Raw genomic sequence first — 13,952 nt, 5'->3', positions numbered from 1 at the left:
TTATATATTAAGTAACTCAACATTGAACAAACACATTATTATGAATAAATCAAAACATTTAAATTTAATGTGTTAGAATATTTTTAACATGGAGATTTAATTCTTGTTAAATAATTTTGTCAAATCAAAATCATGTGGAAAGGTGGTTCAACAGGCTCTTCGGACCAAAACCAGGGGGAGCAACCACGCGAGGATGAAGCTTCCAGTCAACCAACTGGGGTAGCGGGGCCTTCCAATGCCAGATCTTCTGCTCAGGATCCGGGCGAGGCTGCAGGTAGTGGGCCGTAGTACCTCAACGTATCATCAGATACGGAGCGAAGGGCCGCCCCCGAGCAACATCCCCGTGAGAAGCCTCCCTACTTCACGGAGGAGAGACGCTGGAGGTGCTTGGGTATCTGGCTTTGCTCAGAACCTAGGAGTGAGTTCTTCCTTCACTGCTGAGCTCTGGAGAATATTCTCTGGGCTTAGGCTCGCTAAGAACCTAGGTTTAAAAAGGTTGATTGTGGAATCTGACAACCTAGAAGCAGTTAAAAGTATCTCTGAAAATAAGACCATCAGTTTAGGCAGCCAAAATTTACTAAAAGGGATCAAAAGGTTATGTTCCTCCTTCGATACCATCAAGTTTGGGCATGTCTTCAGAGAGCAGAACATGGTTGCTGACCGCCTTGCTGCTGAGGGCCAGGAGAGGATGCTTGGTGTATCTATCTTCTCGTCGCCTCCGAACTTCCTTTCTTCTTTGCTTTCTGCTGATCAAGTTGGGATTAGCTTTTCCAGGCTAATCCCGGGTTATTTTTTTCTGGTTTTTTGTTTTTTCTTTCCTTTGTCTACCAAAAAAAATAATTATAATAAATAATGATAAATTATATATAAATAATACTAAATTATAAATTATAATAAATTATATATAAATAGTTATAATTATAATAAATAATGATAAATTGTATATAAATAATATTAATTATAAATTATATATAAAAAATAATAATAAATTATATATAAATAATTATAATTATAATAAATAATTAATTACTGAAATTAACTGAACTGAACTTAACTGAATGATGTTGAACTGAACTGAACTTACTTATACTGAATTTAAGTCAAAAAGAACACGGCCTAAGACCCTGTTTGTTTGGGGGAAAATATTCTGCAGGAAAATATTTTCTCAATTTTCCAGTGTTTGTTTGGGCAGGAAAATAAGTCAAAGGAAAATAAGTGGCAAGTCAATGGAAAATGAATGAAGAAATAAGGGAAAATGTTTTACCCTTTTCAAAAGGGTAAAACATTTTCCTCAAAACATACGCGTTTAGAGAAAAATGGAGAAAACCTTAAAAAATGTAAAAATACAAAAATATGAAACACAAAAAAAACATTAATAACGTGAAAACGTTATAAAACACGAGAATATGAAAAAAAACCCGCAAAAAACATGGAAAGGTGAACAAATGTGAAAAACACAAAAACACAAAAAAAAGAAGCAAACACTTGAAAAAGGACAAAACATGAACACGCAAAAAAGTAAGAAAACGCAAATTATACAAAAACGTGAAAAATACAAAAAACACGAAAACGTGAAAAATACGAAAGACACGAAAACGCGAAAAATGCTAAAACACAAAAACGTGACAATAAGTGAAAAACGTGATAAACATGAAAAGACGAAAAATACAAACAAAACACGAACACGTAAAAAACACAAAAACGTGACAATAAGTGAAAAACGTGATAAATATGAAAAGACGAAAAATGCAAGCAAAACCCGAACACGTAAAAATCACAAAAACGTGAAAAACACGAAAAAGTAACAAAATGCGAAAATAAAAACACAATAATGTTAATAACACAGAAAAACTAAACGTGAAAAAGGAAAAAACCGAAATACGAAAAAACTAAACGTGAAAACACGAAAACATGCAAAAAAAAAAAACACAATAACGTTAATAACACGAGAAAACGTACAAAAAATGTCAAAAATGTGAAAAAACTTTTTTTTTGTGTTTTTAACACTATTTTTTTCACTTTTTTCTCATATTTTTAATACTTTTTTTACTTTTCGTGATTTTCGCATTTTTAACAAATTTTCAAGTTTTTTTTTGTGTTTTTAACAAATTTTTACGTTTTTTAGTGTGTGTTTTCACGTTTTTAGTGGTTGGAAAATATTTTCTAGTGTTGTAGCGAAACACCAAAAAATATTTTCCAGTGTTGTTGCCAAACACAGAAAAATATTTTATTTTCCTGCATAATATTTTTCCTGCATAAACTTTTCCAGAACACAATATTTTTCCCCAAACAAACGGGGCCTAAGGCTGTTCCTAAATCCTTGTCATTTAAGTACGAGGATTATTTACATTTGTTATTATCTATTAGGTCAACCACTAACACTTGGATTGATTATTCTTATGAGATGTCATGTTGAATGTCCAATGTATATAAACTTTGTCATATCTATCATGTAACTATTTAGATATCATGTATCTACAACTTATGAGATCAGCTACATATTCTAGGAAACATATCACATGCACGTCTCAACAATATCATATTAGTCCTATCATATAATACTTTGACTTGAGTCATTTTGAGATTATGAAGTTCTTACTTGCTCAATCATAAAATTTGTCTTCTCTAATATTAGAACCACATACTCCGAAAATGACTTTTTTAATTTTTTAAGACACATGCAATATATCTTTTGTATTTAACTTACTTTTTTTACAATCTATTGATCAATTGATTACATTTTACGCAAGTTCAGGGGGCTAACTAGACATTTTATTCAAGTTCAAGAGATTATCGGGACACTTTGAAAGTTCAAAAGGTCAATCAAACTTTTTGAAAAAATTCAGGGGCAGATAATATATTAAGCCTTTAAATTCAAATCATCATCTTTTATATAAATACATACCTTACGAGGATAAGGATAAGGTCCAAATTTATCCATACCATTTTTTTTAGAAAGTGCAAATTTACTTCTAATGTATAAAATGGTAAAACATTATCTTTTTTATTTCTAAGCAAGATAAACTTTACCCATATGTAATGAAAAATTTGAAAAAACTGATTTAACTGTTATTGGACTTGTTATTTGACTACCACTTAGCATCTTCCAAATATCAATTATATCTGAAATGTTCATTATGTTACTAACACAATGACAAACAACATGTTAAACTTAATGGTAACAACTAAGTGCCCGTTTGTTTTCAATTTTCGAAACTGTTTTTGTCACGTCCGTGTCTAAATTTTTAGAATTTATACCTTGATAGTAATAGATATTATAATTATTAGGTGTATGATTTTTATTTGGTGTTATAGAAAAAATTTGGAGTTAATTTGATGGTTTTAAGTGTATATTAAAAGTTTAGAGTAATTTTCAAAGATTATATAAAGATGGAGGATCAAACGTGATATTTACCAAATTTAAGATATATATCTCAAATCCCAGGCGGCATATAGATTATCTCCTTCTCTTTTTCTTTTTCTTTTTTTTCATTTCAGACTGTTCACCGTTCTTCGACCGTTTCTCCACCGTTTCTTTGATTTACGGAGATTTGACCGTCCGAATCACTTGAAATTCAAAACATAGCATCCTTATATATAGATCTAAGTCCTAACCGAAGAGTTTTTGAGTTTCGGCAGTGTTTGGAGAGGAACTATCTTAGACAGAGTTTAGCGACGAATTGAACGGGTTTGTGGTTTTCAATTAGTAGCCAAGTTAAGTAACTATCAACTATATTTTGAGTTTGATGTATATAAATATATATATAATCAAAGAATTTCTAGAAATTGATTTTTAGGGTTATGCAGGAATTTTGTAAAATTAGGGTTTTTCATGATTTTGCTTTTTATTGTGAAATTACGGTTCAAATGAAGCTATTGATTATGCTTCTATGTGAATTTCAGATTTTACTTGATTATGTTGATTTAAGGTTTAATTTGGTTGATTTACATATATACATATATGTTTTTGGTTTCAATATATATCTATATTGAACAAAATGAATTTGATGATTTCTTACGAATTGTTTTTGGATTGAGAAATCTGTTGCGGTTATTATTGTTATTATTTTGGGTTAAAGTCCAAATATGATTTTTATGATACAAAAGGGCTAATTGAAGTCAAATGATTTATGATTATGAAATAGTTTGCAATTTGATTGTGAAAGGAAATTTGAGCACGTTATGATTTAATGATTTTATATCCATCGAGAGTTATCCGGATCGGTGGTTTTATATTTGAAGACCATGTTCAGTGAGGGACATGACATGTGTACACAGTCTGAAGACCTATTGGGTATGGCAACGAAGTGTTGGGTAAGACCATATGGGATAGGCAATGTTAAGAGACGTCTCGATTATATATGTGGTTATGTATTGATACTTAAGGGGTGAAACTCGATGATGGATTCAATGTTTTAAGTTCATTTGGATAATGTTTTCAGTTATGATTGATTTTGATATAAAGTTTTACGTTTGATTGAATACGAGTTGGTTTGATAAAACATTTATTTAATTATGAAATGGTTTGATAAAACATTTATTTGTTTTGATTCGTTTTGATAAGATGAATTATATATATAAAGTTATATCAACTTAAGTTTTGAGTATATTTTATAAGGTTTTGATTAAATCTCTTTATAAATGTATATATGTAGCTATGTTAAATAAAGTTGGTTTTCTTATTGAGATTTTTGTCTCACGTTTTTAAATGTTTTAATGTTTTTAGGTGAAAAAGTACATGATATAGAGAAGGTTACCGACCGTTTAGGCGAGATTTGGAAGTTGTTGCTTATTGTGAGAATTATGGTGAGAACTTTGGTAGTTCAATTGTAATATAATGGCGTTGGATAATTTGGAGACTCTTAAGTATTGATTATGATCTTTCTATTTCACGCCCGATGCCGATTGAGGTCGTCTAGGGTCGGGTGTGACAGTTTGGTATCAGAGCTCTAGGTTAAATTCTTCGGACCTAAGATTCATAGTAATCGAGGAATATCGATATTTGGTAATACCTAAGAAATAATTGATTGTAATTGAGGAATATCGATATTTGGTGATAGCTAAGAAATAATCGATAGTAATTGCGGAATATGGATATTTGGTGATAGTTAAGAAATAATTTGGAATTTTTTGAGGATTGAGTAACTAGAGCTAATGAGGAGTAGAAATGAGATTTGATTGTTAATAAAATATTGGGTGTATGAAAATTAGCAAATTATTTGATATTTGGTGATATGGGTTATGAGTAAGTCATAACTTTGAGCTAGAGATATAGAGAATTGTCTATATAGGTGCTGCTGAAGAATCAAATTCGTATCTGAATTTTATGATGCATTTTTCGACCAGATAGAAGCCGAATCTGTCATGGAGTCCTAAATGAAAGTTCTTTATGATGATCTTACGTTTCCAAAGGTTTCTGAATCGTCTTATTCGGACTCCGTATGAAGAAGTTAGGCTATAAACGGAATATGTAGGTCATTTTAGCTTTAAACCAGAATTTGGTTTTTGTTTTGATTTTTCTCCTTAGTATGACCTGGAATTGATATTTGAGAGTTTAATAGTTAGCTGAAAAATATACGTATCTCAGATGTGAAGTAAGGTTAGGAGACTTTGAAATGATATGATGAGTTTTGAAGTTAATATATATGTGATTAAGAAAGCGAGAATGTGGAGATTTCAATTAATTGTTTTGGAAGTTGATTAATGATTGAGAGATTATAACATGAATTTAGTGTATTAGAGAATCTTAAGTTGAATAAATGAGGTACTCTATCTTCCTTGGTTATATGGTTTGGAGAAAAGATTGAAGTTTCGAGGATTATAGTATAAATGTACATAAAGATCAAATTGAGTATTTATAGATCAAATAAAGAAATTGAATAATTTTTAGGTTTTATTGTGTTTGAGGATATTGCTTGGAGATTTCAAAAACTTTCACATTGCGATTTAAATAAATCGTATTTGTTATCCATATAATTTGATGAGAAACTTTATTTGGAGTTATTACCGGGATATAGGATGATGGGTATAAGAATGATCTATATTGATTTTTCTTATTATAAGGATTTGATTATAGAGGTTTTACGAAAATAAATAAGTCAATGTGATATTCATATAGGAAATATGTTATCGATATAAGGTTTATATTTGATTGATGATGATGACTTGGAGTTCATATTCATCATGATTGGAGTGAAAAATTATAGATTATAAGTATTATTATTATGATGAAGTAAGATTATATGCTGATGCAAATCATTGATTCAGATTATTTAAAGGTTAAGGAACATATAATATCGTACATATTAGCGGTTCAAAAGTGATATTTTTGAAGTCTATAGAACTTGGAGATAGGTGAAATATATTTGATATATATGTAGTGGATGAAATCAATTGTGATTTAAATCTATTAAAGTGAGATTTGGTTTAATGATAGGAAGATATGAATATAAAGTATATCATATCATATAAAATTGAATATATGATATTTGAAGTTTTATTGTGGATTTATTGGTAATGGAATTAACTAGGTTGGAGTTTAGAGTTAGTAAGAGTTATGTATAAATAATTGTTACAGTGATGTGGATATGGATAAATGATGAAGTTAATGGAAGGAAACATTAGAATTTGTGGTCTTATGATGATTATGAGGAATCTCGATAATTTGAAATAATTTTGTGAACTTGGAGATATTTGAGGAAGAAAATTTAGATTAGAGAATGTGAATTTCGAGGACGAAATTTCTTAATGTGGGGAAAATTGTCACGTCCGTGTCTAAATTTCTAGAATTTATACCTTGATAGTAATAGATATTATAATTATTAGGTGTATGATTTTTATTTGGTGTTATAGGAAAAATTTGGAGTTAATTTGATGGTTTTAAGTGTATATTAAAAGTTTAGAGTAATTTTCAAAGATTATATAAAAATGGAGGATCAAACGTGATATTTGTCAAATTTGAGATATATATCTCAAATCGCAGGCGGCATATAGATTATCTCATTTTCAGACAGTTCATCGTTCTTCGACCGTTTCTCCACCGTTTCTTTGATTTACGGAGATTGGACCGTTCGAATCACTTGAAATTCAAAACATAGCATCCTTATATATAGATCTAAGTCCTAACCGAAGAGTTTTTGAGTTTCGACAGTGTTTGGAGAGGAAATATCTTAGACAGAGTTTAGCGACGAATTGAACGGGTTTGTGGTTTTCAATTAGTAGCCAAGGTAAGTAACTATCAACTATATTTTGAGTTTGATGTATATAAATATATATATAATCAAAGAATTTCTAGAAATTGATTTTTAGGGTTATGCAGGAATTTTGTAAAATTAGGGTTTTTCATGATTTTGCTTTTTATTGTGAAATTACGGTTCAAATGAAGCTATTGACTATGCTTCTATGTGAATTTCAGATTTTACTTGATTATATTGATTTAAGGTTTAATTTGGTTGATTTACATATATACATATATGTTTTTGGTTTCAATATATATCTATATTGAACAAAATGAATTTGATGATTTCTTACGAATTGTTTTTGGATTGAGAAATCTGTTGCGGTTATTGTTGTTATTATTTTGGGTTAAAGTCCAAATATGATTTTTATGATACAAAAGGGCTAATTGAAGTTAAATGATTTATGATTATGAAAGGAAATTTGAGCACGTTATGATTTAATGATTTTATATCCATCGAGAGTTATCCGGATCGGTGGTTTTATATTTGAAGACCATGTTCAGTGAGGGAAATGACCTGTGTACACAGTCTGAAGACCTATTGGGTATGGCAGCGAAGTGTTGGGTAAGACCATATGGGATAAGCAATGTTAAGAGACGTCTCGATTATATATGTGGTTATGTATTGATACTTAAGGGGAGAAACTCGATGATGGATTCAATGTTTTAAGTTCATTTGGATTATGTTTTCGGTTATGATTGATTTTGATATAAAGTTTTACGTTTGATTGAATACGAGTTGGTTTGATAAAACACTTATTTGATTACAAGTTGGTTTGATAAAACATTTATTTGATTATGAAATGGTTTGATAAAACATTTATTTGTTTTGATTCGTTTTGATAAGATGAATTATATATATAAAGTTATATCAACTTAAGTTTTGAGTATATTTTATAAGGTTTTGATTAAATCTCTTTATAAATGTATATATGTAGCTATGTTAAATAAAGTTGGTTTTCTTATTGAGATTTTTGTCTCACGTTTTTAAATGTTTTAATGTTTTTAGGTGAAAAAGTACATGATATAGAGAAGGTTACCGACCGTTTAGGCGAGATTTGGAAGTTGTTGCTTATTGTGAGAATTATGGTGAGAACTTTGGTAGTTTAATTGTAATATAATGGCGTTGGATAATTTGGAGACTCTTAAGTATTGATTATGATCTTTCTATTTCACGCCCGATGCCGATTGAGGTCGTCTAGGGTCGGGTGTGACATCTTTTTGCCTTTTAAGTCTAAACATGAGACAAAAAACGTTTGGTAAAAATGCGAAACAACTGTTTTTTATAGAAAAATCAACTAATATCTGCTACCCATCAGTAGCAGCAAACAACAAACAGGAGCAGGTGAAACAAACGGATCCTAAATCTATTACATATAAATTAATCGCAAAAAATCTATAGTGTCTAAAATGTTTTACTATATTTAACACACTTCCAAATAATCTATCAAGATGCACGAAACTACTTCAACAATCATCTTCTTTCATATTAAATATATATGAATAAGGTCCAAATTTTTTCCTATCATTTTTTTTTTTGAGAAAATGCACATTTCCTAACATATAAAATGGTAAAAATTTACTCATAATATTTTCAAGCAATATAAACTTTACTTTTATACGTAACTAAACATTTGACCATACTGATTTAACTGTTATCAGGTTCTGTTATTCGACTTTCACATATTGATCTTTCAAATATCAATCATGTCTAAAATGTTCACAATGTTACTAACACATCGACAAACAAAGTGCTAAAATACCAACAACTAAGTTTGTCATGTATAAATAATCACACAAAAGTTAAGTGTTTAACATATTTACTTACAGATAACCTATCAAGATGCACGAAACTGCTTTAATTTATCGACAAACTTATTTAGAATCTTTAATCTATCAAAACAAAAAAAAAATATTTAGAATCTTTAATATCAAATCATATAACTATCAAACCAGCCCGTTTCAATTTTTCCTTAAATATGAGTCAATTTGATTTGTGTGAAAATATAACGAACAAATTTTCACGATTTTGTACGTTATACTAAATTCGTACTTCCCAAAAAAACGATGAGAAATTTGACTTTACCCTTAAACTATAACATGTATTGAAAAGAAAAAAGTTGACTAGAGGTACTATAAAAACTTAACCCTAATAGAAAAGATATATACTACTATATAATACATAAAGCATATATCTTTGCTTAGAATAGCCTAGTCAACCTCATGTCTTGCTCACTTTTTTGTTGTTCTATAATAATAAATCAACACACAAATTTCTTTCTTTCTTTCTTTCTCTATCAATCTGGTTGTGGATATTGGTAGTAGCTAGAGATCTGCCTAGACTGAGTATAGTATAGAGTGATCAATCCCCATCTCCTAACAAATCTCAATTTATTTATACACAAACAACCATTTCACCTCATCTAACCCATTCCAAAACTAGCACTCTCTTTAATTATTACACTTTCAAAAACTATTCTATTCTATATATATAAACAAACATACATTACATCTCTTACTTTTCTTATAAAGGTACCCCCCCTCTCTTTCATTCCATTCTTGTTCCTATTAAACCCAACACCTTAGCTTTCTCTTTTTCCATCTCCTCCTTCTCCCTCTATCTTCCTTGTTTTCCATACCCTTTTGTGTTGCATAAAATGTGGATGATGGGTTGTAGTGATGGTGGAGATTTCGGCATACCCGAATCCTTCAATGGAAGAAAGCTTAGACCTTTGATGCCAAGAACACCAATGCCTCCTTCAAACACTAGTCCTCCTAGACTTAGAAGTCTTGGACACCATGGAAATGATATTTTCTCACTCAATCATCATCTGGGTATGTTTTATTTCTTCATTTTTCGCTATATCGATAATAAAAGTTATTCTTAGACCTTAGTTGTGTTGTCTCCTGATAGTTAACGTCTAAGAATAGCTTCCGTTTCTATTCCTACACCTTACTTGTGTAGTCTCCTGATAGTTAACGTCTAAGAATAGCTTCCGTTTCTATTCTAAGACCTTACTTGTGTTGTCTTCTGATAGTTAACGTCTAAGAATAGCTTTCGTTTATGTGTATTGAATGTTTTGCAGCAAGTATGAGTGATCAAAGTAAGAGAGATTTCCACACACAGCAAGTTGTAGTGAGTTCAAGATGGAATCCAACACCAGAACAATTAAGAACACTTGAAGAACTATACAGAAGAGGGACAAGAACACCATCTACAGAACAAATTCAACACATAACAGCACAGCTTAGAAGATATGGGAAAATAGAAGGAAAAAATGTGTTCTACTGGTTTCAAAACCACAAAGCAAGAGAAAGGCAGAAACGACGTCGTCAGATGGAATCAGCTGTATGCTCCTCAGACAATGAACAACAGCAGCAGCAGCAGCATCAAGAATCAGGTGAATTATAAGAAAACCCTTTTGTTTTTTTTGAAGAGATTGTATGTTTTAGAGATGGAAAGAGAAGAGAAGAGTTAAAAAGTTGAATTCTTTTTGTGTTTTTTCTTTTTGTGTACAGGAGGAAATAGGACAGGTTATGAAGAAGGTGAACAGATTAAGAACTGGGCTCTCTCTACTACTACTAACTACTGCAGTACACTACCAGAGGTCTATTCTCTTATCTTTTTGTCTTTTCTTTCACTTTAATCATCTTTTAATCCTAAAAATTAAGCTTTGATTATTAGCTTATGATTAAGAAAAGAAAAGAATTGAAAAGAAAAGAAAAGATCAGAAAGAAAGAAAGAAAGAATTGAAAGTTCATATATATAGGGAAGATAAGAAGAAACAAGATGTTGGGAAATGAAAAGGGTTTAAAAGCTGCATTACTTCCTTTCTGTCGGGGCTGCTGTGTGTGTTATCAATCTTTGCTTGCTTCCTTTTTTTTCTTTGGCTTTTTGGGTGTTTGTGCTTATTATGGCTTCGTGGCATGGGACTTTAGACAAGTTATTTAGGTACCCTTTTGAATGTTCTTTCATCTAGGCTCACTCGTGATCCTAAAATAGACAATTCTAACCTCCATTTATATATAATATCTATCTCATAACTCACAAAACAATAGGTTAATTTGAGTGGTTAACGAGTTTCAGATAGAAATTTCGACTTCGAATCCTAATGTATATAGTAAAACTTAAGAGAATTCCCCTAATGAGTGCTTGACTAGCCTAACCAACTTAGGGCATTTGAGGACATGGATGAGATAGAGATTTAACTTGAGTGTTTAATGTCCTTAAGTCGTTTAAGATAGAGATTTTGACTTTGAATCCTAATGTATACAGTAAAACTTAAGAGAATTCCACTAATGAGTGCTTGACTAGCCAAATAATACCCTAACCAACTTAGGGCATTTGAGGACATGGATGAGATAGAGATTTAACTTGAGTGTTTAACACCCTTAAGTTGTTTAAGATAGAGATTTCAACTTCGAATCTTAATATATGTAAGTAAAACTTAGTTGAAAGAGAATCCACTTAATCCGTGCTTGACTATCCTTAGATCTCGAACCAAATAATCGGATAAAGGACAAACATTCACCCATGTCCACAAATGCCCTAATCAACTTGTTGCTCCTTTGCAAGTTGATCATTGTGGTCTGCACTGAACTAGGACCATCGGTTATAAAGCCAGTCATTTACTAAAATTTATGGGTTCGGTCCATTTTATCCGGACTACTATAATATTTATTTACCTTAATGAGTTTTAAAGTAGAGGTATCATTTCACATTATCGTGTTATAATTGTGTTATGTTATTATATATTAAATCAGAACCATTGATTATAAAGCGGTTACCTATGTTGCACTGACACGGACACAAAAACGGGTATGACCATGGAAACATACGATATTTGTAAAATATAACCTTCATAAAATAGTCTAGAAAAGAAAATAGACACAACTGTCTAGAAGGGTCCGTGCAATATAGGCCATTACAGCTCACTAGTGGCCGTGTTAATTTGGATTATAGTGTTATAATTGTGTTATATTTTATATGACGTAAATGCAAGGTAAATGATAATCGTGTCGTGTCAGATCGAGTTGAATTTGATAATGGTATTTGCATGGAAATGTCAGGAGCTAATGTCAACACAAAGGGCAGGAGCAGCAGGAGGAAAAGGGGGAAATGTGACAGAATGTAGAGAAATTGAAGAAGGATGGTACCAATTGGATGAAATGGAATTTCAAAACAGAAAGAACTTTATTCAAAGGAATGACACGTGGCAGCAGATGATGCAGTTGTCTTGTCCATCTCCTCCCACCCACCTAATAAACAACACAACAAGCTCCTCCTCTGCAAGTTTTTCAACCCTAACAAAATCTACATCATCAATACCTACAATAAGAACAATGGACCCAAAGCTCATTAAGACCAACATTTTCTTAGCTCCTTACTGCTCAGAAACTGCCCATTTATTCAATGAAGAAGATGGAGAAAACGGATGTGGGGAATCTCAAACTCTTCAACTCTTTCCTTTACGTAGTAATACTATTAATGAGGGTAAACATATCATTAATGGTAAAGAGATTGAGACTTCATCAGCTGCCATCAATGCTAATTTCCCACCTTCCCGGTTTTTCGAGTTTCTTCCTCTCAAGAACTAATCCGTTCTCCTTCTGCTTAAGCTAGGTCTCGGGTTCGAGTGTTACCAATGGTGAAAATAGTAAAAAGTTAAGAGCTTTACACTTTATAGTCCTTTGGGGTTCTTTGAGTTTTCTTCCCATCAAGAACTAATCCGCTCTCCTTCTGTTTAAGCTAGGTGTCGGGTTTGAGTCTTACAAATGATGAAAATAGTAAGAACTTAAGAGCTTTACACTTCATAGTCCTTCCCGGTTCTTTGAGTTTCTTCCCATCAAGAACTAATCCACTCTCCTTCTGCTTAAGCTAGGTCTCGTGTTCGAGTCTTACCAATAGTGAAAATAGTAGAAAGTTAAGAGCTTTACACTTCATAGTCCTTCCCGTTTCTTTGAGTTTCTTCCCAGTTCTCCTTCTACTTAAGCTAGGTGTCGGGTTCGAGTCTTCTTAATGGTGAAAATAGTAATAAGTTATGACTTTACACTTCATAGTCCTTTCCGGGTTTTTAAGTTTCTTCCCATCAAAAACTAATCCGCTCTCGTTCTGTTTAAGTAAGGTGTCAGGTTCGAGTCTTAGAAAAAAGTTAAGAACTTTACAATTTATAGACTTTCCCGGTTTTTTTAAGTGTCTTCCCGTGAAGAACTAATCCGCTCTCCTTCTGCTTAAGCTAGGTCTCGGGTTCGAGTCCTTTTCAGATTCAATTGGATGGTGAAGGAAAAAATTGACTGATTAATATAATATTTTTGATTGACTTGGTAGCTAATAGGTAATTATTAGGAGTTTGCTATGTATGGATGTAAAAACAATGGGTTAGGTTATGGAATTTTGTAATTTTGTTGGAAATTGGAAGATGAATTTAGTATGAGGTATTGATGATGATGATGTTACATTTCATGGAATGGGTGTAGAGGATATGAAAGAATTGAAGTGCCCTAAATTGCATTTGGACCATGTTGGTTGAATCAATGAACAAAAAAAACTATATTTGATATGATTTTGCAGATATTAATGTTGACAGAATTGCTCTTCTTTTGGTAACTGAATTGTGCATGTGTGTCTTCAATTTTATTTCTCCAATTGAACAGGCATTATGAGAAAAATGTCACTTTGAGAGGCCTTTTTATGTAATTAGTGATGATTATTGCG

The 13,952-nt window shown here is 31.5% G+C and overlaps 1 protein-coding gene across 1 annotated transcript; it reads left to right on the top strand.

Moving 5' to 3' along the window:
* The first annotated feature begins 9,779 nt into the window (after positions 1–9,779).
* Positions 9,780–13,667, top strand: LOC136203433 (WUSCHEL-related homeobox 1). The gene is made up of 4 exons (XM_065994589.1): positions 9,780–10,072; positions 10,324–10,638; positions 10,757–10,845; positions 12,308–13,667. Exons 1-4 carry the CDS (start codon positions 9,895–9,897, stop codon positions 12,833–12,835), a joined length of 1,110 nt encoding a protein of 369 aa, XP_065850661.1. The 5' UTR covers positions 9,780–9,894; the 3' UTR covers positions 12,836–13,667.
* The last annotated feature ends 285 nt before the right edge of the window (positions 13,668–13,952 follow it).

The sequence above is a fragment of the Euphorbia lathyris genome, chromosome 8 (genome assembly GCF_963576675.1).
Source record: "Euphorbia lathyris chromosome 8, ddEupLath1.1, whole genome shotgun sequence".
NCBI classification, from domain to species: Eukaryota; Viridiplantae; Streptophyta; class Magnoliopsida; order Malpighiales; family Euphorbiaceae; genus Euphorbia; species Euphorbia lathyris.
The sequence above is the reverse complement of the archived record's forward strand: the minus strand, read 5'-3'. Positions and strand labels throughout refer to the sequence as shown.